General features: G+C 41.1%; 1 protein-coding gene across 1 annotated transcript in view; it reads left to right on the top strand.

Moving 5' to 3' along the window:
* The window catches only part of DOCK3 (dedicator of cytokinesis 3), a 183,324-nt gene that overhangs the window by 113,287 nt on the left and 42,060 nt on the right, over positions 1 to 27,977 (top strand). Inside the window, exons 16-32 of the mRNA XM_058845181.1 lie at positions 1,514 to 1,638; positions 5,039 to 5,201; positions 5,681 to 5,787; positions 6,473 to 6,644; positions 7,116 to 7,213; positions 8,877 to 8,960; positions 9,297 to 9,397; positions 10,648 to 10,729; positions 14,740 to 14,910; positions 18,344 to 18,536; positions 19,354 to 19,481; positions 20,408 to 20,512; positions 22,559 to 22,657; positions 24,739 to 24,833; positions 26,343 to 26,418; positions 27,316 to 27,416; positions 27,691 to 27,749. Of these exons, the coding sequence (XP_058701164.1) occupies positions 1,514 to 1,638; positions 5,039 to 5,201; positions 5,681 to 5,787; positions 6,473 to 6,644; positions 7,116 to 7,213; positions 8,877 to 8,960; positions 9,297 to 9,397; positions 10,648 to 10,729; positions 14,740 to 14,910; positions 18,344 to 18,536; positions 19,354 to 19,481; positions 20,408 to 20,512; positions 22,559 to 22,657; positions 24,739 to 24,833; positions 26,343 to 26,418; positions 27,316 to 27,416; positions 27,691 to 27,749 (1,959 nt within the window). The remainder of the gene's footprint in view (positions 1 to 1,513; positions 1,639 to 5,038; positions 5,202 to 5,680; positions 5,788 to 6,472; positions 6,645 to 7,115; positions 7,214 to 8,876; positions 8,961 to 9,296; positions 9,398 to 10,647; positions 10,730 to 14,739; positions 14,911 to 18,343; positions 18,537 to 19,353; positions 19,482 to 20,407; positions 20,513 to 22,558; positions 22,658 to 24,738; positions 24,834 to 26,342; positions 26,419 to 27,315; positions 27,417 to 27,690; positions 27,750 to 27,977) is intronic.

Below are 27,977 nucleotides of genomic sequence, written 5' to 3'. Positions count from 1 at the left end.
TTGATGCCTCCGGGCAGCTCAGCCTCTGGCTGGGAGGTGTTCCCAGCACTGACCCTGCAGGAGAGGGAGGCTCCTGGAGAAAGGAGCCTGTTCTGCACACAGATTCCCATTCACACACAGCTCCTAGTGGGAAGCACTGCCTGGCAGCCACAGAGCTGGATTTTCCATGCTGAAAGAGTTGTACTTATCTCCAGAAATAAAATAGAAAGCAAAGGCACGACTAAAAGCTTCTATTGTTTGTCCCTACAGTAGATTAAGGAACAAGTTCTGTGGGGTTTTAGACTTCAGGAGGAATTTGAAGTGCTGCTTTGAGGGGCACAAAAGGATGTCCCTCAGTGCCTGAAAGCAAATGTGCTGCCTTACTTCATTGTGCTTCTGATTAATACAGAGATTTAACTGCATCAGCTTCTCCAAGTGGAAGAAGTCAGATGTTGAAGGAGTCTCTGCTTTGTTCCATTACTTCGTTATTTAGTATCTTGGGGCTGGTTAACAAAATACTTGCCTTGAAAGGATTTACTTCTTTTTTTTTTTTTTTTTTTTTTTTTTTTTTTTTTTTGGTTTTTTTTTGGGGTTTGTTTTTTTTTTTTTTGTATTTTTTGTATTTTTATATATTGCCCTTTAGTATGTTTGCCTTTCTGGCAAGTAGATAAAAAGAAATGTTAAGTGTGAACCATCATAAAATGGTGACAGTAACTAAATCTTACATAAAAATAGGTGTTACCTGCTGTCCCTTTGGTGCAGACTTTAGAACTGACCACATTAGTTTTGAAAGCAGTTTCCCAAATCAGATTCTAAAATAAAAACAAACCAAGCGAATGAGAGTCTGTGAAATTCAGGGTAACAAGATGCTGAGGCACAAGTATTTCTATTTCTGAATATAGTAAATGACGTAGTGAGAAGCTGGCAAGTGTCCATAGTGGCTGCTTTCATATAGCCATGCATATGGATACCAGAGGCCAGCCAGAAATCTAGCAAAAATTGCATTTATAATTCCTTTCTAATCCATCTGAACTGAATTGTGATCAGGTTCCCAAAAAGGCTGCTTGTATTTTGTTGTTATGATGAAAGGAAATTATGAAAACGTAGGAAACGTTTGAAAGGCTAACTGAACATAATGTTATTCTGATCATCACAAAAATACTTATTTTTCATAAAATATATTGGAAATAGGAAGTCTGAAGCTAAGGATATTTTGTCAGGCTCAGCCTGACAATTCCAGCTCAGCTAACAAGGCACAGTATAGCAGTAAGAGGTTTTTTCCCTTCTCCACTTACATAATTAAAACCAGTATTGATTCTGAGTTCACATTATTAAAGGCATTACTAACAACAGTCTGATTTTATGCACTGATGTTAAACTGTTCATCCTTATTAACAATTAACTTGCTGCTTGGAATGATTTGGGCATCAGCCATGGTCTCTCAGAACACAGAGAACGATTTGCAGGATGGAGCTGGGACCACCCCGGTGTCCCCTGTGGAGTTTAAGGCTGTGGCTCTGCTCTGTCCCTGCAGGTGACATCCGGAATGACCTGTACCTGACCCTGGAGAAGGGGGACTTCGAAAGGGGTGGCAAAAGTGTGCAGAAGAACATCGAGGTGACCATGTACGTGCTCTATGCCGATGGAGAAATCCTGAAGGTAAGAGCTCCTCTCCCTGGGAGCCTCAGGTGCTCCCTGCAGGGACACATCCTCTTGCTCCAGAGTCTCTGATGCAATGTAAGAGCTAAAATAAAACTGCCTCTCTCATTTTTTTTTTCATTTTTTTTCTTAAGTTTGTAAGCTCTATTTATGCTCAGTTATAAATCTGTAAGAATTTGGAGCAGTTCCCTTATATGGGGATAGAAGACTTGGAGAAAATACTCATAAACTGAAAAGCCTGTGTGATTTCCAAATGTGATGTCAGTGGCTAAAGTAAAAAAATATAGAGTAACTGTAATCAGAACTGAGGAGTATATGGCATATCTAAAATTAAATAATATGTGTCATACAACACCTTGAAATGTGATTCCAAGGAAGACTTCTAAGACTGAGTTGTTGGGTTACAGTACTGAATGTAGTTCTGGAAAATAACTTTGAATAAAATTTCACCCTGGGTTGGCTCCATTCCAGCTGGGGATGGGGATTCTCTGTGTTTCCTGTTTTATCTCCTCTGTTCTTTTAGTTTTATTGAAGAGAAGGAGGTGGGTGGGAGGTTGTGAATGTAGAGAAGTAAACAGGAAGTATTTCAGCATGAGCAGCTATCAGAAGTAACTTCGCCCTACCTTTTCTTTTACCTCCATCACAATAAAATCAGCCATTACTGTGGAGAATCTAAACACATAAAAGTGTGTGCTCAATACACTGCCACAGTCTTCTGGTTTTAATTGAAAGGAGAACTTCCATTACTACTTGTGATTTCTTTAAAAGTAAAGCGTATTTCTTGTAAGGGACTCGTTTGTGCTCAGAGCTGCTGCAAGAAGATCAGATTCCTTTTCTGCCTAAGCTTTTCAAACTGAGTGGCAGAGTTTTAATCATCAGTTGATATCAGTGTGCTGAGGACAAAGAGAAGTGCCTCCAAGTGCAATATCAGCATCTTCATATGCTGATGTACATAATGGTGCCTAATGATTACTTACAAAAGCCAGGTAATTTCTAGACATTATCGGTCTTAACTTCAGTGATTTTGGTTGGAATGGTCATTCACAGAGATGAAGTTGGTTTTTCATTACACAGGACAGGAGGAAATTCCCAGAGTTTTCATCTGATATTAGAGTAAAATCCTTAAATTTGTCCCAACCAGCAGCACAATCCAAATCTGAATTGTGCCTTTGTGAAGCCGTTAGCAGAACCATGCACAGGATTAATGAGAATTTTCTCAGCTCCTCATTGCTGCTGAATGTATCTTGATCCAGAAATAGTCCTATTGAAAGGAGTGAAATTACCTCCAGAATGTAGTGCTGTTCAAAATGAAAATGAGTATTTCCTTCTCAAAATGGTCTTACTCAATTGTTAGTATCTTTCAGTATAGTCTGAAAAATTAAAAAAGGAAAAAATCCTTTGACACATTTCTCTCTTCTTTCTGTTCCAGTAGCAGGAATAGCCTATGAATTGCAAGGCACACCTTTAACAATAGAAATTTCCTGATAGTTTTTCTAGTTTAGCTTCCCTTCCCTGCCTCTGCCCTCTAATTCCCCTACATATTTGCATCTCAGGGTCACCAGGTGTCTGGAGATTAGTCTGATGTTTGTATTTTGCAGATCACAATTTAGAATTAAAGATTTACTAGTCTGCCCTCCTCAGACTATAGATTGTGGAATAACTGCATGGGAAGAAAGTTAACAACAGGAAGGAAAGACTATTCATTTATTTGAAGTTCACAGCATGAAACTGCATTTAAAAACTGGCCATTTGTCAGTCAGAGCAGGTTGATGGCTTCTTGATGGGATGAAAAAAGCTCACATTAAAATGTGAATTTTTACTGTACCTTGTAGAGGAAATAGAACTACTGTTTTGTTTGCTCCTAAGAGCCTAATGCAGAATGAGGTTTTGGAATTGCTGTGTTGAAGCCCAACCATTTACTTTTGCTACGGAACAGAACTGGGATCCTAAAGGTGTTCTGGGTTGCAGTACTGGCACTGCTCTCTACTAAGCTGCTGTTACCTGCAACACATAATTCTTGTTGATGTATTAAAAAAATATGGGGTTGTGGTTCATCCCATGTGGTTGCTGAGGATTATTTGAGAGGACTGAGTTGTGTGAGTTCAGCCTTCAGTCACTCAGTTTGGATCAGAGCTTTTGCAGTCTCTGTCCATGTAGGCTGTCCTTGCATTGTGTTCCAGAATTCCAGAGAGCTTTTCTTCCCTTTTGGGCTCCTTCACAAATTCTTAACTTTCTCAAAGCCAGCAGATTATTGCCAGAGGTTGAACTAAAACTAACTGTCTCTGATTAATGGGATGTTCTTGACTGGGCAGTCAGATAGTTACAGATTAAAAAATCCCAACACTTCTGGTATTTTCTTGGGATAGAATTTACAGATGCCTTGGGGAAATTACCAGAAGTTCTTGTCATCATACTGTTCCATGCATTTTTTTTTACATCAGAATTTATATTACATGTGTTATTCTTGGTCTGCTTAGCTTGTTTCTTCCTGGATTCATTATCCTTGGACACGCTAAAAGTGAAGAATCTCCAAGCTGTCTTTTTTCTGCTTAGTTTTATGAGATGTTGCATCTCCTGGATCTCTGTAAGTGCTGGGTCTAGAGCATGGCTTAGTGCTTATACATAAAAAAATGTGCTTCCTGCTCCATGTCTTTATCACAAAGGACCCTTTACTGTCCTTATTTCAGGACTTCAATATTTATCCTGTTTTCCTCCACTTATCTTCTAAGGATTTTTTATTTTCTAAGCAATATCAGTTCATGTTTTTCTTCATCTGTATTTTGAGAAGGCATAGATTGGGCAAGCTCTCTGACTTTGTTATATCTGAAGGCAGAAATATAGATCCAATTATGTTTTTAGGTGATGAGTATTACACAGAAATTCTTTGTTTCCCACTGAGGAATTAACTTGATTAGAATTTTCTGGGATACTTGGTGAGGATGGATAGTTGTACTTTTGAAAGATGAACATTTGTAAAGAGCTTGGAAAGGTCAGTTATCACTTCTGAACTGAGATGCTGAAGCAGAAATCTGGTTAAAGGATATTTTCACAGAAGGCTAATATTAAAAGTGATGGTCCTATTATGTCCTCTTTTTTGGACTCAGTTTGGACTTAGGTGTTTATTGTATCTACTCAGTGCTTGATGGAAAACAGCTTAAGATAATAACTTAAGATACTGGGATTCATCCAGATTCACAGGTCTCTTTGTTCACCCTTTGACCCAAAACAAAGTTTCAAGATCTCCTAAAAAATTTCACATTTCACTGTATCTGAATTTCTGCTTCTGACTCTTGTGTCCACAGGAAGCCATGAACTGTATCAAGCTTACCACCAGGTAATAAAATGACTCCTGGCTGGTGATGTGAAGTGTTTAATGCTGGATTGTTTCCTTTGGTGGCAGGACTGCATCAGCCTGGGCTCGGGGGAGCCGAGCAGGAGCGCCTACCACTCCTTCGTGCTGTACCACAACAACAGCCCGCGCTGGGGGGAGATCATCAAACTGCCCATCCCCATCGACCGCTTCCGCGGCTCCCACCTGCGCTTCGAGTTCCGCCACTGCTCCAGTGAGTGCCCCCCTGGCCAGGGCAAGTGCAAAAGGCCCCAGCTCCTTCCCCTGCCAGTTAAATCTGGATGGAAAGCAGGAAAGAGAGGCCAGCCTGCAATACAGTGAAGGGGCATTGCTAAGCAGCCTTTTGCTGAATTTATCAAGCGGCGCACAAAAACACGGTGAACAATCAGTGCAGGGCAAAGCGCTTTGTAGATGTTTGTCCCTGCTGTTCTTTTGTTGTGTTTTTCTGTAGAATGTTTTCTTTGCAGGATAAACAGTTTAGATTTTGCTATGTTTGGCATATTTTTGTTTGATTTGAAGCTTGTCAGTCCTTTACATAGAACTAGAAAAAAGAAATTAGAATTAGAAAAGTTGTTTGTTCTGTAAGCTGCTTGTTTACTTTTAGGCATGTGGAGAAGTTGGTGAGTAATCTTGTATATATTGACAGACAGGGTATGCACAAATACAATTCCTTCTTTCTATCTCTTGCTGCAGCAAAGGACAAGGGAGAAAAGAAGCTCTTTGGTTTTGCATTCACTCCATTAATGAGAGATGATGGCACGACCTTGTCGGATGATATCCATGAGCTTTATGTTTATAAGGTACCAGCTCTCTGCAGACTTTTCACTGCTCATCTCTACTTCAGTACTTAAATGAGTAATGGTCATTACATTATTCTTCTCTCCCTTATTAGAAGTGTGTGAGGAACAGATTAATAGTAGTTTCAAAATTTTATACATCCAAAATCACATGGTTTGGGTAGAGCCTTCTATTCTAGGTGCAGCTCACCTTTTCCATCCTGATGATGATGATTTATCTGCTATTAATCCCATCCATTTTGACTTCAAACACGCTGGTGTTCATGAGCATTCAGCACTTCTACCAGCCTAAGGCATTGCTCTGTGCCTTTGTAAGATGACATTGTGCTGGATTCAAATGCCTTGTGCTGCAGTGCCACAGCCCTGCAGCAAGAGATTTGGGCTTTGGGGTTTTTCCTTCCTGCTGATTCACCGGGGTTTATTTGTTCAGTATAATTTTGAGGCAGCATCCTAAGTTTACATCTGGAAGATCTGGTGAGTTCTAACGAGGCAATGGTTGGAGACCACTCTGTAGAGCTGGGTCTGTTCTGAGTGTATCCAGGCCCCCAAGCACAGCTTTTCCTTAGAAGTGTGGGTGTGCACCCACAAAAATCCCAACACAGGCACTGTTGGGGAACTGCTGACAGGCTGTGGGCGTGTGGGATGAGATGGACAAGGTACAGCTCCATCCCTTGTGCTGTCCCTGCAGTGTGATGAGAACAGCACGTTCAACAACCACGCGCTGTACCTGGGGCTGCCCTGCTGCAAGGAGGATTACAACGGCTGCCCCAACATCCCCTCCAGCCTCATCTTCCAGCGCAGCACCAAAGAGACCTTCTCAGTCTCCACACAGCTCTCTTCTACCAAACTGACCCAGAATGGTGAGTTGCTGACCCCTCAGAACTGCCCAAGGCAGCAGGAATTAGGAAAGAGAGAAAAAATTTACTATTAGCACTTCCACACAATCCAGAGTTTGTTTTGCTTGACTTTTACGGAGCAGCTAAGTAAATAAGATTTTTTTTACAGGAATGGCCCTAAGGCACAAGCAGGCAGGAGTAGATTGTCCACAGTGCAGTGTCAAGTCACACAGAGAAAAATGCAGCCTTTACTCTCTTCAAAGTTCTTAACCATTCCTTCATTCCTTTCTCTGTTATCAGTATTGACTCACTCTATATTGTACTTCTTGTTCTCCATTATATATAGTATACATATAAATATATATATATGTCATTTCCCAAGAAGTGTGGACTGCATCAAGAGGTGAAGTGCAAAATGATTGAATCTCTGATGGGTCTGGGGTTGCCATTCTTCCCTCTGTGTGTGGTTCTAGCTCTTCCTCCCTCTCTCTGCAGTGGATCTGCTTGCCCTGCTCAAATGGAAAGCTTACCCAGATCGAGTGATGGATATTCTGGGAAGACTGAGACATGTCAGTGGCGAGGAGATTGTTAAGGTACTACATGAAATAACAGCCTTTGGATGTATCTGTGATAGGCAGTGAGTTCAGACCTGCAGGCCGCTTCTGAAGGCTCCCTCTTACTGTGCTTTTTGATTCACACTGTGAACTTCCACCCTGTATGAATTGGGATTTTATTATGACAGGAAACTGGGCAGGAAGATACACTTGAGAAATTAGTGCACAGTCAGTCTGTGGGATCAAACCAGAGCTAATCCTTAGTCAAATGCTCTCAGCCACATGTGCTGGGTCCTCAGCAGCAGCGGTGCCAGTCTGCAGTCCCTCGCAGCTGCTGGTGCAGACACAGACCCTGGCAGGGGCTGTCTGCTGCTGTCTGCCAGCAGTGCAGCACTGCTCTGTCTGCCAGCTCATCATTTCACTGGGTTTTGTAGCCACTGTCGCTCCACATGATAATCTTGTGTGGCCTGAGCTTCCTTAGGGGCCAGGAACTTCCAACTGCGTTTGAATACTTGTGGTCTCGGCAAAACAAAGTGCATTCCAGATATGCCCCTGATAATCTTTGGTGTGCTGGGAACTCTCCCTAGGATTTATTTCTATAAATCTGGATGTAAAAGCTGATTTCTAACACAAACAACCAAGGAGAAGAAACTGAAGACAAGTCCTATCACTTAATAAGTAGTTTATCATTAAAGCCACTTCACTGTAAGTCATTTGAGTGCTGCCATATCTGGAATATTACTCTTCGTGATAACTTGATAACAGCAACAGGGGAGCAAAAATCCCATTCATATTGGAATTCTTCAAGAATGACATGTTTTGTACACTTTTTTTGTAGGGCAGTATAAGTATCTGATTTTTATAGAGAAAGAAAAAGGAAGATATGGATTGAATAATTTCATGGGGAGAAGTAATTGATTCTCCCCATAAATCAGCTGTCATTTGGCACTGGGATATGAAGAACAGAATATAATAATTCAGAAAAAAAAGACATTTTATCATTTCAGAGACTTCATAAATTGTTATAATTTATTTCTTGTTGTCAACATCAGAAATTTAAGTAGAGTAAATTAAAAAATCATGGGAGAATGTATAGTTAATGATCTCTAGCACTGTCCTTCACACTCATCCTTTTGGAGACTCTGCTTTCAGAAAGAAAATCACTGAACTGTCAGTGCTTAACTGAGAGTTGTGGAGTTAAGGGTGAAAGAAGCAATTTACAACATATAGCTTGCCCCAGTTAATGCTTGTTAGAAAAGCTTTACTTTCTGTCTTTTAACAAAAATTTAAATATTAAACACAATTTAATGTACTGCCCAGCCTCAGATTTGATGCTGAACAGTACCTGAGACTCTAAAGATCTGAGAATGAGAGCAAGTTGTTTTGCCACTGGTGTCAGGCAGCACTTAGTCAGCTTAAAGTGAGAGAAACACTCAGTCAAAATTACAAATCAGGTATATAGTACATATTTCTTATATTTTGGTTTTCTGTCATTTTTGTTTGAAAATAGTCCTTGCAAAGAGAAAAAAATTTTTTAGTAAAATCAAATTAAAACCTGTCACATCACTTGGGTGAACCTGAAGTGATTTGTCCTTGGCAAGTGTTTCACAAAGATATTAACATGTATGAACTAATTGAAGCAGGGGAGAAATAACCTTTTGAATATAATTTAAGTTTAAATTCTTTGTTCATGTCATTTTAGTTCTTACAAGATATTCTGGACACGTTGTTTGTAGTTTTGGATGACAACACAGAGAAGTACGGTCTGTTGGTCTTTCAGTCTCTGGTAAGCTGCTGGATTGTTATTTATCTCATGCTCAGTGAGTTTTAAGTTTCTTATGATCACGTTGCTGGTATTGTGCTTCTGTCAAATACGAAATACTCAGCTGGATCCAGCTGTGTTTTCTGTAATGGGTGAGGAGGGCAGGCTGACCTCAGCACATCCAGGGGCAGCAGTATTTGTTCTCACATGGGAGAAGCAACAAATTATACCTGATAACACAGCTGTGACTGTTTAAAGCAACTCATGTATTTGAATGCTCCTTACCTTGGTCACTTGTTTGTGGACAGTTGGCAGCAATGTGCAATTCCTTGAGTTGGGTTCCCTTCTCTGTGTCCCCAGGTGTTCATCATCAACCTGCTCCGTGACAGCAAGTACTTCCACTTCCGCCCCGTGATGGACACCTACATCCAGAAGCACTTTGCAGGAGCTCTGGCTTACAAGTAGGTCTTGTGTTCCTCCCTTTGAGAGGTGGCATCACCAAGCTTGGGAATGGTGGCACCATCAGGATGACAACCATCCTGGCAGCAGTGTCCCCAAAAGTAGAGCTATTCACATGGAAGTTTTCCAGCACAGCTGCAGGGAAAAGCTGCCCGATGTCACGAGTGGCTGAGCGTGGCCACACTGGGCATTTCTCTTGCTCTTCTGGACTGGAAAATCTTTTTTTTTAATTTATTTTTTTTAACTGAAGAGACAGCAACAACTCATTACAGTCTGTAGTCTATACAAAGGAGCTACCAAGAGCATATGCATTCCTCATCTTAAGGATGCTGGGATACACAGCTTGTGTGAAAGCGTAGAGAACTAATTGTAACTTCTGAAGTGGACAGGTATTCACATAAGATGTTCTATTTGATTACAATTTAATTTCAGTAGATCAGAGATTTAAATTTCACTCTCACTTTGAAGATTCTGCCTTATTTTCTGGTATTCAAAAGAGTCTTGCACGAGAGAATAAGACAGAGTTTTTGAAAGGAGTAACAGTTACCCTTCAGGGTGTTGTTTTTCCTTTCTTTTAGACCACTGCTTTTATATATCTGAGTGTATTCTATCTTTGGCCACAATAAACTATAAAAAAAGCTAACAATTTCTTTTGGTTCTTTAAAGCAATTCACATTTTTATGTAGTTTAAATATAAAGAATACTCTATGAATGGCAGGTAAAAACCCATAGATAATATACACCACTGGAAGGCATAGTCATGTTCAGAGGGTAAAAAGGTGTTCTGCTTTGTGTTAATTAGCACCTCTTTCAGACAAAACAAATGTTTTTGGTAGTCTGATGTCTGAAATAAAACATGACTTTAATACAGCTTTGTAAGTTAGTCCAGATGGTCTCGTGTAGTTAACAAAATAGATGCAGGTATTTTCTTTGTGATCTCAGTTTCTAAAAGCTTACTGAGATGAGAGCTGGGATTTCTTATTAAAACAGAAGTATATTTTGGTCTTAGAACCATGCCTTTATCAAAGCTGTCTCTCTAGTAACATCTTTTTTATGTTCTTATAGTGTTCCTCATGGTCCATATTACTAAGTAAACGTAAATACTATGTAAATTCATTATTAAGTACAGCTGTAACTGACCACTGAAATAAAGTGAAATGAGACTGGTTTAGAGACCTCTCCCTAAAACCAAAATGTTTGATGACTGTCAAACCTGGTGCTGAAGGTTGCTCTTCACTGCCTGTTCCCTCAGGGAGCTGATCCGGTGTCTGAAGTGGTACATGGACCGCTCGGCCGAGCTCGTGCGCCAGGACCACATCCAGGAGGCAATGAGAGTAGGTATCCAATGGGAGCACTGCTGTCTGCTCCTCTGGCACCACAGAGGGGCTGGGGAAGCTGTAAATGGAATCAAGGGTAGTGTGGTACTGGCTTCCTATAATTGTTTAACTGGATTTTTGTATATGTAGCTACAATTTTAGTTTTAGGGGGAGATTCATTCTTGTGCTGAAAAGATTGAAAGAGTTAAATCCCCTTAAGCCCTTTTGCAACCCTGTGGAGAACTTAAATGGGACTTACATCCATGACCAGTGCATAAATACTCCATTGGTGTGGGCTACACCTTGCCCTTCAAGCAGCAGTAGTTTTGAGTGTATCAGGCACGGGTGCTATGAATGAAAGTTTTGCTCTTCATTTCTGGCTGTGACACAGCTCCATTGTATCACAGGTTGAAGTCCAGGATTATTTTAAGCAGCAGATAAATGAGTCTTTAACTGGAAGGAAATCCTCAGAAGTAGCACAGGACCTGACCCATGGTTCTGTGATGGGAGCATGATGTCCCAGAGAGGCACAGTGGTGAGAAACACCAGGAATCTGGGTACTATTTATTACAGAGAAATCAGAGAATAAATGAAGAATTCATTTTACCATGTGTAATAGTAAGCCTGGAAGTCAGTGTGTCAAGTGCACAAATACAAGATGCCAATATTTGCAGGAAGATGTTTTTCTTTGAGTGAATGCCCACCTGCACCTTCTGCCTCAGAGGGGGCTGCTGTCCTAACATCTGAGTCTGGGCACTTGGAGAACTGGAAGCAGTGGCAGTGACCAGCACCTGGATTTTGTCACTTGTCAGTACAAACAGGTGAAACCTTTTCCAGGTGAAGGACACTGCCAATGGCATCCTCTCACTTTCCAGATCCCCTGCCAGGATCCTATTCAGATAATACAAGGGCATTACACCAGTGCTTGCTTTGTCTTTGTTAAATATTGACATGCTTAGGAACACCTTTGGGGATTTTCAACCACAGATTCATATGGAATGGTAAAAATAGGGTAAAGATGCCTTTTCAAGGAATTAGCAACTTCCTTTTTTTTTTTTTTTCTATTCTTATATTTCCTTTTTTTAATTGCTAAAAAAGCTATTAAATTTACAAGATGAGAGGAAGATCTCCAGCTGGAATGACTTTGAGGAAGTTTTCTTGCCTGTCAAACCACTCATTAGTGCTTTATGCAGTGCAGCAAATTGAGATGTAGGATATTGTCCTTATGTGATCTGCATTTGTTGAACCTCATAGCAGTCCTGTTTGGAAATAATAACAACAGGAATGCTGGAATGTCTTTGAGCAGCTGGGGTTAGGGAAGTCAGTTTGTGAATACGGTACATTGTGTCTCAGCCTCCAAGGCAGCTCTTTGCTTACTGGGGCTCTCAAGCGCTGGCCTAGAACGTGGCTGTTCCCTCTGTGAGGGAGGTCAGTTTGCAGACCTGACAGCCTAAGCCTTTCCAAGCACAGGAATTGAAATTATCAGCAGAGTTTGTGCAGACCTGACAGCACATCCTCTGCCACCCACACTGCTGTCACATCTTATTCAGACAGTTGCTTTTGCAGGTATCTCTTGCAGGCCCAAATTCAGGTCTTTATCTTCTCCCATTACAGTGAAGTGATTGACTTCCTTCTTTGTTTCCAGATTTTATTTCAGGCATTTGGAGCAAGTTTGTACCAAAGACATTATCATTGCTAATGTGTCATTACTAGTACCAGATTCTACTGTTGGGGATTTCTGTGGTCTTTGATTTGCTCACCACAGTCCTTGCATTAGCAGCTCTTTGACTGAGAAAACAGGGATAGCTCTGTGTCCCTTTTCCCCTGAATTATCTGTTCAGTGTAGTGCCCTAAAGCTGGTGCTGAAATACTCTGCACCCTTACAGCTCATGGCTGCTCATGTACATTCATGATGGACATGCAGATGTCTGATAGGATTCTGATTTCCAAGCAGGGCACTAGCAAAGAGAGTTCTAGAGGATTTCAAAAATTTCTTACCTCCTTCAAGACTGCTATTAATTCTCAAAACCTCCTGTGCATCTTGGAGGAGCTATAACTGGAAGGACATTTCTACCTAGAACACAGCATCATGCTCCTTTATTGTGCCATATACAAAGCTCCACAAAAGCTGCATCCAGGAACAGCTGTCTGTGCCTCCCAGGGGACTTGTGACATCCTCAAAGTGAAGTGTCCATGAATGGCACCACAGCCATTGTCCCTAAGGAAATTAAGAACTAGGGAACTGTGTCAAGGAAATGCCCTTCCAGCTTGAATTATCTTCCAGCAGAACTATAGGTGGGTTTTGCCTAGATTTGGGAACCAACAGCAAGGGCTTTTTTCCCTCAGGATGTTTTCCCTGAGTCTTCCCTGCTGGTCACAGGGCAGAGGTGCTCACCTGTTACATGAACATGCACCCAGACTGTGTTTGTAAGGGACCTACTTTAATGTGATACTGATCTTCTATATCGTGCCAAACATCACTGAAGGCTGGGATTTTCTCTCAGCGTGCTTCTATGTCTTTATGCACAAATACACGTTGTATTTGTGATACTGTAGTAGCAAGAGCCAAAGTTAGTCCTGGTGCTGACTTGTGCTACCAAAACTTGGTTTGTGTGGGCTCATTGTGCTAAGGAAGTGCAGTGTTCTGAGCCCTGCTATCTCACCTTCCACAGGGAATTATGGAGGTTCACACACAAATGCTCTGATTCACTGCAAAACATAATTCTCACACTGAAGTTATGGGCCTTCAGATGAGAATTATGGTTGTGTGTACTGAACCCCTAAAGCAGCTCCTACCAGCACTGCATGTGCTGGGTTTGGTGTTAGCACAGGGATGTCAGCCTTGGAGAGCTGACTGGGAACCACTGGGCCTTTGTCTGGAAATGAGCCAGGAATGCAGCTGATATTTCCTGATGAAGTTCTTTGCTGTAAGGAAGCTTCCATGGAATGTGGTTTAGTACAGAATTTATACAGAAGTATAAATAATAACTGCTGAATTACCAAAGTTGCCATAATTTCTGGGGGGGAATAAAAAAGCTATAAGAGTCAATGACATTTTGAAACTCATGATGGCTTTATGAGGAATTTCACATTCCCATTCTATATCCTTAAAGCTGTGGCATTCTAGAACTTACAACATAGCATTGCATACTTGTGTATATTGTGTGGTTCAGTGAGGGACTCTCATGGATGCAATAATATCTCTTGGGAGAAAAATTTTGACTTGAATTAACTTCCAGTTTCCCAGTATTGAAGTGGGACAAGAACATTTTCTGTGGAATACAGTGAAATATTATTAAGGCTTCTGCACAGCCTACGATTACTGAATCTCCAGCCTTTTGTTTTCCTGTGCTGGGTTTTGAGGATGTCATCAAACTGTGAATTATATCTTCCCTTAATGCTGCTTTGCTGGTAAATCCTGTTAAGCACTGAGGGAAGGAGAGATGGCCCTGATATTTGGTGCATTCTGGCATTGACAGTTGTGCACAGCCAGTATCAAGGAGGTGTGTGAAGTGTCACCTTGCTGGGTTGGTGTCTCAGGACTGTTGATAGGGAGTGACTTGTTACAGCTGCTCAGAACAATGTGTTTTCTTCATGGTCACTGCTGTCAAATAAAAGCAGTTCTAAATAATGCCATTTACAAAATTTTGAAAGAAAACAGAACAGCTTCTTCAGACACTTCAGTCATTGTGTCAAGTCATGAGAAAACCAGAAGTTTCTTACCTTGACCAAAATTTTCCTCAAATTATGTAACTCAGATTTATCTCTTTTATGTAAATGCATACTTTTTCTGTTAGTGATACATGCAAGTAACAAAGATTATTGGTTGAGAATGGGTGCTTGCCTAAGAGTAGCTCTTCCTCAACTGAATTATGTAACTTATAAAACCTGTTTTTCTTTCTCCTTTCTAAAGCTCAAGAATTTAGTTATTATGCATGTAGAGTCTTTCCTGGTTCTCTTTAAAGCTCCTTTATTTTTCTTTCTCTCTTTTTCTCTGTCCTGATCTCCTTCCTCTCCTGCTCCTTAAGGCCTTGGAATATCTTTTCAAGTTCATTGTCCAATCTCGGATCCTTTACTCCAGAGCTACTTGTGGAATGGAGGAGGAGCAGTTCCGCTCCAGCATCCAGGAGCTTTTCCAGTCCATCAGATTTGTGCTCAGCTTGGACAGCAGGAGTTCTGAGACTCTCATCTTCACACAGGTTTGCTATTTCCTACACTCCCACTGGCAAACCACGAGGCAGCTGTTCCTGCACGGGTAGGAGGTGTGGGCATGTGGGGGTTAAATGCAGCTCAGTGGAGTTTTCCCCCTAACAAGCTGGTGCTGCTGGCAAACAAGACACCCATTAATGGCATTAGACAGTAGCTTTGTACAGGTGAGCTGGACTGGGGGCACTCCAGGAGGAAATGACTTCTCCCATGAGAGTGCAATTTTTGCTGTTGGCAAAAGCTTTCAAGTCTCTCTCATTCCTATGCCTTGTGGTTGACCTCAAGAATTTCTAAGTCCTTCATTATAATACTTCAAATCAATACTTACAGTCACAGCAGCATCACAGTGAGAAGTTCAACTGATGTATTTACACTCAGATAAACAATTCCAGCATGTGCTAAAATTACAGTCAGAATCATGTGCAGCCTGACCACAAACATGTTGTGATGCCCATACTCATATTTAGTGCATCATTAAATATGGCCCAGGGGACTTCATGAAGATTCCATGTGGGCTGAAGAAAATACTCAAAGTGAGTAAGGATGCTGCTGAGTTTTGGGGTCAGTTCTAAGCATGTAAGTTGTAAATGTCAAACATGTTGTTTTATGCCTCTGCTTAGAGAATGTCAGAATGGAGCACCCAGAGCTCCCTGGTAACGTGAAGGTGGTTTGTAATCACTAATGCAGAATTACAGATGTCTGGAGCACCTGCTGTATTTTGCTAAAGAAGCAGCTGCTGTGAACGTTGCAGCCAAGCAGTGACTCTGCTGGTTCAGGAAGCTGCCAGTGGAGTGATCTCTTTCTTAAGGAGCTGCTCTGAAAGATTTGAGAACAGCTGCTCTAATGTTTTATTTAATCACCCATTAGTGGGTATAATAAGATGAGCCAGGAACAAGAGAAATCAGTGCACAGAGTTTTTGCAGACAAAGTGATGGTGAATGGAAACAGTATCTGCTGAATGTTTTCCAGTTGTGTTGGTCTGAAACACAGAGGGAGAGTCACTTTGAGGATGGGGGATCTTCCCCTTTTCTCTTTGTTCCCCTTTTTAATTTTTTTTCCTCCTTTCTCTCACTATGGTATTTCTTGCTTTGGACTTTTGTAATTTGTAAAGCCTGTCCTTGTTGGATCTTTGAAAAGTTTATTTTTGTTTCCCCCCCTTGCCACTGTGTTGCCCCCTGATCCCATTGCCCCATAGGCCCCCCAGCCTGGAGGGCAGGCGAGCGGAGCCGGGACAGGTGCCCCACAAAAATGTGGGGGCACAACAAGGCCGACATTTAATTCTGTAAGTAATGATCCCCCAGGACTGCTCAAGTGTTCCATTGTGGATGTTCCCAGTTAATCTCTTTTCCCTACCCCAAACACTCTTTTCCTGCATATAAACTGGAGTTTGATGTTTAAGTGGCCGGTCCTTTAAAAGTTGGAGATGTGGAATATTTCGGTTATTCATGGAGAAGTTTATGGCATCCACATACCAAAAAAACATCACTGAGGGTGTACACAAGATTATATAAGTCAAATTGTTCAGGAGAGCCAAGCATTTGTTTATTTGATTATTAGTTCTGGAAATCTGGGCAATTGTTGAATACCCACAGAAATGCTTGGGCAAATGTAATTTCCCTCACACTTGTCCTCTTCTCCAAGACATTTGAGAGATCTCAGTTTTTTCCAGCAATGAGAGTAAAACTGATTTCCTTCCTCCCAGGCAATTAATTTGACATGAATAATGTTCCAGCATATTTTAGGGTGTTGTGCAATAATGGGACCCTTCAAGGAACTGTAGAAATTATGTTACCTCAGGATAGCTCCAAATCTTCCTGAAGAGATCCCATGCCTACCCTTGGATTGCTGTGGGTTATACAGAAATCCTTCTGCTTTATAAGTAACAAAGTTTAGGAAAATTCCTGTAAGGATTTGTTGTGTCAGTATTGTAATTTCACTTGTATTATCCCAAAGATAAAGACAGTGACTGGGTTTGTGGCTGTTACTGCCTTCCAAGAGTACCAGGAGCTGGTGAAATTATTTATACTTACTTATTTTGTTAGTAGGTAGGCAGGAATAATTAGGTGACAGCACCCAGTTGGCCTTGTGGGGGTTTGTGTAATCTGAGTTGATTGTAAGAAAATAAGATTTTGAGAGAGAATAAGTGGAAGAAGCAGATGAATTTATATTTGGAATAATTTAATGAGCTCTACCATGTTAGTTGTAAAAATAACTTGATTTTGCTTGAATACTATTAAACAGATTTCACTGTTGAAGGAAAAAAAGTCTTGGCAAAGAAGTAGGCTGGGATTATATGGATTAGGAGAGTCATGTCAGTATGGAAGAGATACAGAAATGTTTATGCAATGAGAAAACAAAAAAATCTCTTGAGGAAGAGGAAATACTGACAGTGGTGAGACTCGAAGGGCAAAGCTGAACAGAGATTTGCAGTGAAGACTGGTAAATCTGAACTTGTGCAGGAAATCATGGGGGGGTTTGTGTGGAGAGCTTCAGGGAAGGGAGGTGGGAATGGCAGGAAGGAAGGAGTGGAGGCAAGGCTGGTTCAAGAAAGCAAGCATCTAGGAATTTAAATAGTTATGAGGAAGCAGGTGTGGAGCTTGGGTAGGATGTAGAAGAAGGGAAGAATTTCAAAACATTAGAAGTGGTGGCAGTTGTTTGATAGAACACAGAGTGTGCAGAACTTGAGCGTGGAATTTTATACTCTTGTGAAAAGAATAATTGAAAAATAGGAAATAAGACATGAAGAGGTTTTTGTTGCTGTTGTGCTGACACCATTTCTGCACTTTAAGAAGCACTTTCAAGGATAGCTCCAGCTTACTGGGAATATCTGTTACTGCCAGAATCACATGCACACTTGCATGATGTGATGCCTCTTTCACGTGGACTCACACCCCACCCCTGCTGCAGAAATCCTGGAATGTCACATGGCAGAGCTGGTTAAGGGTCTGTCAGTAGGTTCTTCACTTCAGAATATTTTCTGAGGAGTTTTAACTGTCTTAGGTAGTCACTTAGTACAAACAATTGGTATAGAACTCTAATCAGAAGCAAGCGTTGTATTAACTGAAAAAAGTAAAGCAACGAAAATGGACTATCTTCTGTTCTCTGAGATCTCAATTTTTTTTCTGTTTTATAAGCTGTATTCTAAAATACAGCTTTTTGCTTTTTTCTTTTATATCCTAAAATAGAGCTTTTTGCAGCTCTATCTATGTATGCAACTTATCCTAAGATTTACTGTTGCAGCAGCCCTTGATTTTTCTATGCTACATGTGACTTGTTCACTGTGAGCTCCAGGTCCCACAAACCATGACCACCAGCCATAGCAGTCTGTAGTAGCTTTGTGCAGTCCCTTCGTTCAGCGTTCCTGTTGTTCCCACCTGAGCTGCAGGTCGGGAAGTGCGGGTGCCGAGCTCCCTCCTGTATCCGCAGGCTGCCCTGCTCAACTCCTTCCCCGCCATCTTCGACGAGCTGCTGCAGATGTTCACGGTGCAGGAGGTGGCGGAGTTTGTGCGGGGCACGCTGGGCAGCATGCCCAGCACGGTGCACATCGGCCAGTCCATGGACGTGGTGAAGCTCCAGTCCATCGCCCGCACGGTCGACAGCCGCCTCTTCTCCTTCTCAGGTGAGCCTCGGGGCTGCTGCTCACCGAGGGCAGCAACACCTTGGGAGCTTTTGCAGTGGCTTTGTTGCAAATAATTCCCTGCTGAATGCCAATAATGTCGGTAATTATTTCTCTTGGCAGCACTGCTGATGAATGTATTCATGTGCTCAGTTGGAGCAGGGTGCTAATAAAGCCAACATTGTGGGTTTGATCCCTCTTTTCACAAGGGCTTTCACTTCAGAGTTGGATTCCATGATCCTTGTGTGTCCCGACTCAGAAGATTCTGTAAATCTCTTAACTCTGTTCAACACAAGTACTTTATAAGTTTCACTATGGTAGGAAATGTTTATAAATCCATCATAGCATTGCTCTTATAATGGGCAGGAAGAAAACCTCCTTTCCAGTCAGCTTATGCCTGAGAAACAGGGGGGATAGTTGTGTCAGAAACCCATCGCATTTCTTTAAAGTATCTTTAATCTTTCTGCTATAACTTTAGCTCAACATTTTAGTAACTCTTTAAATTCTTAAAATTTTACCTAAATATACTTACTGCTTACGTATACTTTAAAAACAGAATTTTAAAAAGTCTTTAAGAACTCAGTGGAAAATGGGTGAAGATTGTGGGTGTATTTCATACATAAAGATCTGAATGAAATTATGAAGGCAAAGTGGAAGATGGAAAGCTCCATTGGGTTTCTCTTTCCTGTAGAGAGGACCTCAATTAGTGCACTTTAATTATTGTACTCAGTACAAGGTGAGAATTTTGTTTAAACCATTCACTGTAATTGTTTGTAAATATTTTCTTTCCTTACATTTGAAACTTTTTTCCTTCATTCAGAGTCCCGGCGCATCCTGCTGCCTGTAGTCCTTCACCACATTCACCTTCACCTACGACAGCAGAAGGAACTGCTTATCTGCTCTGGGATCCTCAGTAGTATCTTCTCCATAATCAAGACCAGTTCTTTGGTAAATCTGCTACTTGATTTTAATTTTTTATTTGCACCACTGAGTTAGTAAAATGAAGAGTGAGACATTTTTATAGGTTAATACAAGTTTTTCAAAGAACCTTTTAAAAACAAGATTGTGCTGTCAGCAGGAGAACATCTGAAATGAGGGTCTGGCTCTGTGTGTGACTCAGAGCATCTTGATTACACAGTGTTCTTGCTGTTAGGAGGGGGAATCGCATACACCCTCACCAGCTTTGACACTGTTTAATTTTCTTCATGCAAGCCCAGAACCTAGATGTCAGTGGAGTTTAAAAGTTCTACACAGCTCAAGGACTCATAGTTCTGCAAGAGACAGTAACTAGCACTTTGTGGTTTGCATTAAAAGAATACTCTAAAATTATCCAATCAATGAAATCCCACTTAACTTCTGGAAATTGTTGTTGAGTTTCAACACCTAGATTTGATGGTCATAATACTCTGATCTCAAATGGCAACTAGATCGTGTAAAGCAATGCTCACAAAGAGGGGGTGGTGACATTTCCCCACCTGACTAAAGCAGGAAGCTCGTGGTGCTAAATATAATTCATACCAATGTGTATTTCCAATTAAAAGTCATGGGTTTGTGTGAAAGGAATGAGATGAAAGGTATCATGGAAATAAGCTAAAATAATACGGCCATGGAGTAAAGATTCCTGAATATAATTTGCTCCTGTTGTGTTCTAGACCTTTGATTATAGACTAACCTTTATGGCTGTGACCCTGAATGTTTCCATCAGAGACTGTCAAGGTAACACACACACTGACAGAACAACAGGATCTGGTACCATGAGGAATTTGATTGTTCTCCTATGAGCCTGTTACAGAGCTCTCTGTCCCACTGAGCCTGTCTTTACTAGTTCCATCTCTCCAGTTTCTAACTGTCTGTTTGCTCACCACTTGCTGTAGGAGGGAGATGTCGTGGAGGAGGTTGAGATGATGGTGGAGAGCCTCCTGGACGTGCTGTTACAAACTCTGCTCACAATCATGAGTAAATCGCAGTCTCAGGAGGCGGTAAGAGGGCAGCGCTGCCCGCAGTGCACAGCAGAAATCACTGTTAGTAACTAACAATCAGTTTCTATTTCCTGCTTCTCTAACCTCTGGTTCAGTCCCTCACCACCACTGGCACCTCATCATCATCTCTGCTGCATGAATGCCCAGGGCTTTGTCTCTTTCCCTTAATAAGCCACAAACCCATTCCTTTCTCCCTGCACTAGTGAGGGCTGCAGGAAGCAGTGGAGCTCAGGAAGCTTTAGTGGATTTCCAGATTATTTTCTTGTTTGTCTTTGCAGCTGTGATTGAGAGTTATTGCTTAAGACTTGAGCTACTGGGGAGCTGCCTGGGGTTTCACTCCTAAGGTGGTATCACCAAGGGCTATAATGAGTATCCATTTGTGATCCCCAAAACTGAGAATATCACAGCGCTCTGTGGTTAAATCCTTTTGCTTAACACCCTGGGGAGCTTCTGTCCAGGGTTATTGATTATTTCATGTAAATGAAACACTTTTTCAAAAGAAATTAAGAGATGCTAAGCCAAGTGAGCTGTTGAGCATGGTGGGAGAAGCCACCACTTTACCCAGGCTGCCAGCCTTAGCCACAGGGAAGAAATTTTTCTTTGACGTGCAGTGGAAGAGAAGAAAAAGAATAGAATTTTGCTGTTCAGCCTTCTTTTTTCCTGGATTTCTGCCCTTTTCTATTCTAGCCTATTCTAGCCTATTTTTGTTTGTCAGACTCTCTAATGCAGCTTTTGCACAATGTAGGATGTTAAGCTGCTGTTCAGAACATCCTTTTTTTAGACTCGTTTTTTTAGCAAATGGCCGAAACCTCAGCGGTGCTGCTGGGGGCAGATGTGCACTAAGGTGCACTTCTCACACAAGAGAGAAGGTTGGATCTTTCCTTGTTAGCTCAGATAACGAGATGTTCTTTGATACAGCACAAGAAAGGCACTGGCTTGCAAATGCCCAGTAATATCTCAGTTTCCTTTTACTACTGCCATTTGACTTACTGCTGTTTACCACATGCCAGCCCACACAGAAGAGCACATCTTTCTTCCTAGTGAAGTTCAGCCCTGGAAAGTTTATTGCAATAACCCATGTCAAAGCTTCTGGGTAGATGTTTGAGCCATTTAGAAAAACAATAAAATGGAAAGCACAGTCCCTTGTATTTGTTCCTCAATTTACATTTCACAGCACAGTGATATGTGGGTTCTTATTAGATATGGCTTAGATGTGTGCATTTTCCAATGCATTTTCTCTGTTACAGAAAAAAAATAGTGTTGTGCAAGGGACTGGCAGTCAACAGACCCAGTCCTGATGTTTTTGGCACCACTTTGCTTGTTCTGTTGGACAGATTGCATAACTTCTCTGTGCTTTGCTTTCAGATTTGTAAAATGGGGGAGCTCCTCTTTGGAAAACACTTTGGGATGCTGTGGTAACTGGTTAGGATGCATCTGCTTTGCAGAATTACAGAAATGTAATTGTAGCTCATGTAGGCTTACCCAGACTATGCTCAGGAAATCTGACTGCAGTCCTGTCAGTACTGGAGACTTCACAGCACAGAACTTGGTGAACACTAATAAGCCATATATTTACAGCTTCCAGACACCTTCTGTAACCCAGCCTGATCCCAAGCTGTCACTGCTTTACTGGTCGGAGTCACTTAGTTCAAACAATTGCTGGTCTATTGGCATGAGCTGCAGTCACACCTCTGACAGACACTGTATATTAAGTACCTGAAAAAGGTATTGTCAAAACCTGCATGCTTGGAGGGTGATTTGTTAATGTCTGTATTAATAATTTTAAATTATTTTTGATTAGACTACAACTTTGATTAAAAGACCTTTCAAACCGGCATCTGTGGAGGAGCCTCCTGGAGGTTTATCCCTGTATTAACTCAGGAACTGTTAACCTGCAGTACTTTCAATCTCTGTGCATGTCAGCTGTCCCCTCATAGGCATCGGGGCCATTTCAGACCCCTCCCTTTATACCTTCCCCTGGGTTAAGATTTGTATCTATGAAATTTCAGATTGTCTGAATGAAAGAGTTTCTCGTTTGGTCAACAGGGAGAATATGTCTCCTGCCTTTTATCTTTGCTTCGTCAGATGTCAGACACTCACTTCCAGCACTTACTGGACAACTTCCAAAGCAAGGATGAACTGAAGGTACAAAAAGATGTGATGTTTGTAGGGTGATTCCTTCAGAATGGGAGGGCAGAGGGGAATCCCTCCAGCATCACTTGCCCTGTTAATCATTCCCATCCACTGGCACTCCCTTCAGGGACCCTCCTTTCACTTTTAGGTTCATTGGTGTAGTGTTGCAAAAACACTTTTAAAACCACAGGGCACCAAATTATAACAGCAAATAAAGTCCCAGGATGGATGTTGTTGGACATAAAGGATATTGTAATTGTTCCATATAAAACATGGGCAGAGGAACAGGGTTGTTTTAGTCCGGTGAATGTGAAGTCAGTTGTTGTATAGCATTTTACTACATGTTCAGTATGCACTGGAGCTTTCTTACAAAGGGTATTGATTTTATGCCAGAAGACAATTTCAAGCCATTTGGGGGTTACAAACGTCTCTAGCAGATGAAATCTTTTTTGGGAAAGCTGTAACCTTACCACTCCACTTGCTGCATGCTTCTTTGTGAACATCAGCTTAAATTATGGCTCTCCATGAACAGCAGGGCTTGGTGAGGGCACAGACCTCTGACATTTTGAATGGCACATCTCATATTTCACACCAGCAGAACTTCTTACCTCAACTTGGATGGGGAAGAGGAGTATCTCCAGCAACAGCTTGTTTAAAAAGCAGATTAATCCTATAAATAAAGACAAGCTTTTAGATAAAACAGTTTTGTTTAGCATGGCACTCAAATATGCACAGTAAGAACAATGTAATGTGGCAGGAACTTCTGTAACCTTAAATGAAATGGAGAAGCAGTGAGAAGTCCTTTCTGGATAGACTTTCAGCTTTTGAGTATTTTGTGTGCATACAGAGAAGCTGAATAAATCAGGGAGATGAATTTGGGATGATAAAATTCTTATCTTTATGTTGCAGGGTTCAGTGTATCTCAGGTTGATAGTTATCTGAGATTTCTGCCTTTCTGGTAACTTTCAAATTGCTCACAGGAAAATTATTTGGTAATTTAATTCATAATAAATTTTAATAGATATTTTGAAAGGCATCTAAACTGAAGTTCTTAATGTCAGATTTGTGGAGAGGTCATTGAACTAAAATTTGTCTTTATGCCCAAAAGAGCTGTTGCATCTCTGATAATCTGAGTATATGTTCCAAGAGTGCCACAAAGGCTGAAGATTTTATATATTACTCTTTTTTTCCCATCAAATATGGCTGTTACAATATTTCCAATACTTTTTCTGGCATGGAAAGGCATTTTATTCACTTACCACTGTTACACTTTGGGCAAAATGAGGCCAAAAGGCAAGGAGCTTCTAATGCTTTACTCTGAGCTCAGTTACACTAAGATATTAATCACATTAATACCATTAAGGCATAATGGTACTATGGTTTTGAAGAATTCCTGCTCTGCCAATTTCTCTGTTATTTTGGTTTTGTCTGGAAGGAAAACAAAACAACAAAATCATAGTTTGCAAGGCCAACAACTTTTCATGTTTGATCTTCTCTGTTGTTCTTTACAGACATGGTGGTGCAGGTAGTCAAAAACCAGAAATGTCTTCAGGTTTGGGGCTTTTTTTTGGAAAGCAAACATTCAGCTGAATGTGTCTCTTGCTGCTCTTTGTTGCCAGAAATGGGGTTTTCTGTTACTATTTTAGAAAACCTGTGTAGGAGTTTTTTTGGGCTTGGGGGTGTGGTTAGTTCTCAAATTGTGACATAAGTCCAAAGAAATTTGGACAGATAAATTAATAAAATGAATGCATAAAAAAGTGATTATGAGTCCAGTATATTTGAAAATAGCTGCAAAATGACACTGGAACTCTGGGTGATAATATGAGAAGTCAGATACAATTATGCACATAGAGAAGATTTTCCTCTCCCTGTGGAAGTGAAGATTTTAAAGAAGCTAGAAGTTGTGTATCAGATGCAAACAAAAGGAATAGAGCCATATTCCAATGTATGTTGCTTCCAGGTTTCCAGGTGAATGGCTTTGCAACACAAAGCTTAAGTAGAGCACACCTAGCTTAATTGTCTTTTTTACAATCAAGAAAATGGATTCACATGCAACTACTGCTGATTTTTACTTCTTTTTCCCTGTGTGCCAGGAGTTCCTCCTGAAGATTTTCTGTGTGTTTCGGAACCTGATGAAGATGAGTGTCTTTCCTCGAGACTGGATGGTGATGAGGCTGCTCACCAGCAAGTAAGTAGAGGAGCAGGTGTAAAGTGTTGCTATTGTGTGGCAGCCTGGGGACAGTGTTTTTCCTCAGACTGAGGAACTCAAGACAGGAATTCAGGAGTGCTTGTCCTCCTTCTGGTGGTGTTGTAACAGTCTGGACCAAATCTGTGTGTTCATGGGTTTGTTAAACTCCACCAGTATTGTCAGAGGCAGGAGTTAAAAGCAAAGCTGAAGGAGCTGCCCTGAGGGTGAGGGGTCAAGGGGCAAGGGCAGGCCCACAGGGCAAGCCCAGCTCCCACACCAAGGGGTGCTAATGGGCCTCTCCCTCCCTTGTCAGGGGATCCCTGCACTGAGCATCTGGTTTTTCCCATGAACATCCCTCCTTAGCTGAGCGAGGAGAGGCTCTCAGGTATTTTGGAAAAGGGGGAGCAAACCCCAGCCATGACACCAAAGCATTACACAGAGTTCTTTCTCAATTCAGTTGCCATTTGCCATTTTAATGCTCCACTTTATCTCAGTTTCTTGCTTCTGCTGGGTAAGTACTGTGCTCTTTGGCTCAGCAGCAGTGTTAAACACAGGGTGGCTGGAATTATTCACTAGTTCCCTTGGCTAAACCAGCTGTGGAATTCCCACTGACTGACTGACTGACAGCTGGAGCATTCCCACTCTGAGGAAACACCATGGAAATGCTCTTAAAGGCTGCCTGCTCAGCTGAGCTGCATGCTCTGTGAGTCCACCCTGCTAATGAGAAGTGAAAGAAGTGGATTTCAGTAATTCAAGTGTAAAGATTCAATGAAGTTCTGTAAGAAAGAAGAAATCCACCTGAAACAGTAGCTCCCTCAGATGCTGCAGGCCACCTGTTCCCTTGGGCATAATTTTGTCACAAAGCTTAGGCTGACAGTTATGTTTAGCAGTGCTACTGGAGCATTGCTTGCATGTGAATCAGAGATGTGCTTTTCTTTTGATACTACTGTTGCCTTATCTACATGCCATTTATTAATTCCTGAATCTATCACATGCTTTAATTGCCTTTTACTAAGGTGTATGTAGCCACTGACAAAAAAATAACACAGAATCAAAAACGGGCAAAATACTTGCAAATATCTTGACTTGAATGACAATAGGATAAAGGACCATTGTATAGACAAGAACAAGGACAGCTCAAACTTTTTGAGTTACTCTCCTCTGGGGAAAAAAATCTCTCTGCTTAGAACAGGAGGAAAAGGAGTGTATTATTCCATTTCCCTGGTGGTCATATGGCCCAACCATGCAAAATAGACAGGATTTTAAATGCTCCTGTGTAAATTCTAAAAGTTAAAATAATAGTGAAAGTTCATAATCTTGTATTAATTAGTACAAATTGTTCATTAAAGCATAGAACGGTGACTTCTGCGTAAATATCACAGAGATTACACAAAGAATGCACTTCCCTGTACCTGTTGTAAAACCAGCACCACCAACCACTGTGTAATGCATTGTATTCCACATTCAAATGTTCTCTTTTTGTTTTCTTTTCTTTCCTTTTGGCTGCAGTATCATAGTTACAACAGTTCAGTACTTGTCTTCTGCCCTGCATAAGAATTTCACAGAAACGGACTTCGATTTTAAAGTAAGAATTGATTCAGAAAATGTTCTGACATCTTTTCAAACCAGCAGTAGCAAAGGAACAGGAGCTGCCCTCTGCATTAGCTGATGACATTTTCAGCATTTATTAGAGTGTCTGTCAGGAAGATGACCTAACTGATAAAGTACAGGAATGGAATCTGCTGTGGAATTGATGGGAAGTAGAACAGATACAGTGTGAGATCAAATCAGGAAAATTGAGTCCCTCATAAAGGAAACAAGTAATTCCATAAGCATGGGGCTAATGGAGCGTGCTGTCTTCCAGACTGATGGATAGTGCAACGTAAACTCAGGCAATGCTTTTTCTGAAGCTGGGGAATTCATGAACTTCCTCTCCCAGAGGTGTCTCTGGCTGATGACACAAAACCTGGAGGAAGACAATCCTAGGGAGTGTTGTCCCCATGTCTGATGTAACTGGAGATGGGCAGCAAGTTCGTGATAGTAAGGAAGAGCTGCCAGACATGCACCTAGGGACAGGGGCACACACCAACCTGGCAAAAACCTCATCTCTTTGGGAAAACAGACCAAATTATGGGGGTCTCATTCATGATATAATTTGATCTCTGAGAATTCTTGACAGATAAAATCTGTTCAAACTACAGAAAAAACAATTTGCCGATGATACATACCAAATATATTCATTCTTGAGCTCTGGTGCAAAGAGGAAAACCCAGTGACATTGCTTTTGTGGGGGTTTTAATTTCAGCTCCTACCAGGGTTTAAACAATCTATTTGTACCCTTAATAGTTAATTTGTATCTCCATAGTAAGAGACATATTGATGAAGTTATCTCTTGATTACAAAAAGGAGCCTTTGTCTTTCTCCACTTCTTTAAAACTTACTCTTGGAGTGTAATGTTACAAAATTCCTTCCCTTGTCACAGGTGTGGAACTCTTATTTCAGCCTGGCAGTTTTGTTTATAAACCAGCCGAGTCTCCAACTAGAAAATGCTACACCACCTAAGAGGAAGAAGATTCTGGATAAGTAAGGATATGTTTTGTTGGGTTCTCCTCAAAAAAGAGCCTTATTTTCCTACCATAAGTCTCTGTGATTTATTATGAAACCTGGGATGTGGAAATGCCTGGGAAATTAATAACTAGATCTCCCAATACAGCAATCAGTGGTTAGTCAAGTTGTTTGATATTGTTACATTGACATAAATGTGAATTGAATTTTTTTTAACCATTTGATTATTTTTTCACATCACTGCCTTACAAGTTTTTGTTCCCTGGGCAGCTGTGTCTGTGTTCTCTCTCAGGTACGGTGATATGAGAGTGATGATGGCCTATGAGCTCTTCAGCATGTGGCAGAACCTGGGTAAGCCTCTCCTTCTCTCACATGACAACCAAAGCCAAAGAAAAACCCTGTTTCTGTCAGATTTTTAATTTTTTTTTAATGTTTTGTGGCATCACAGAATCCTTTGTTTCTCTGAAGAGAAGCACTTCACCCACCAAAACTCTCTTCTGCACTGTATTCTAGAGGAAAATAACAAAATGTTTGCTGATAGAGCTCACAAATAGAAGGATATGAGAAGGGGTGAATCAC

This window comes from Poecile atricapillus, chromosome 9, assembly GCF_030490865.1.
Source record: "Poecile atricapillus isolate bPoeAtr1 chromosome 9, bPoeAtr1.hap1, whole genome shotgun sequence".
Taxonomy (NCBI): domain Eukaryota; kingdom Metazoa; phylum Chordata; class Aves; order Passeriformes; family Paridae; genus Poecile; species Poecile atricapillus.
The sequence above is the reverse complement of the archived record's forward strand: the minus strand, read 5'-3'. Positions and strand labels throughout refer to the sequence as shown.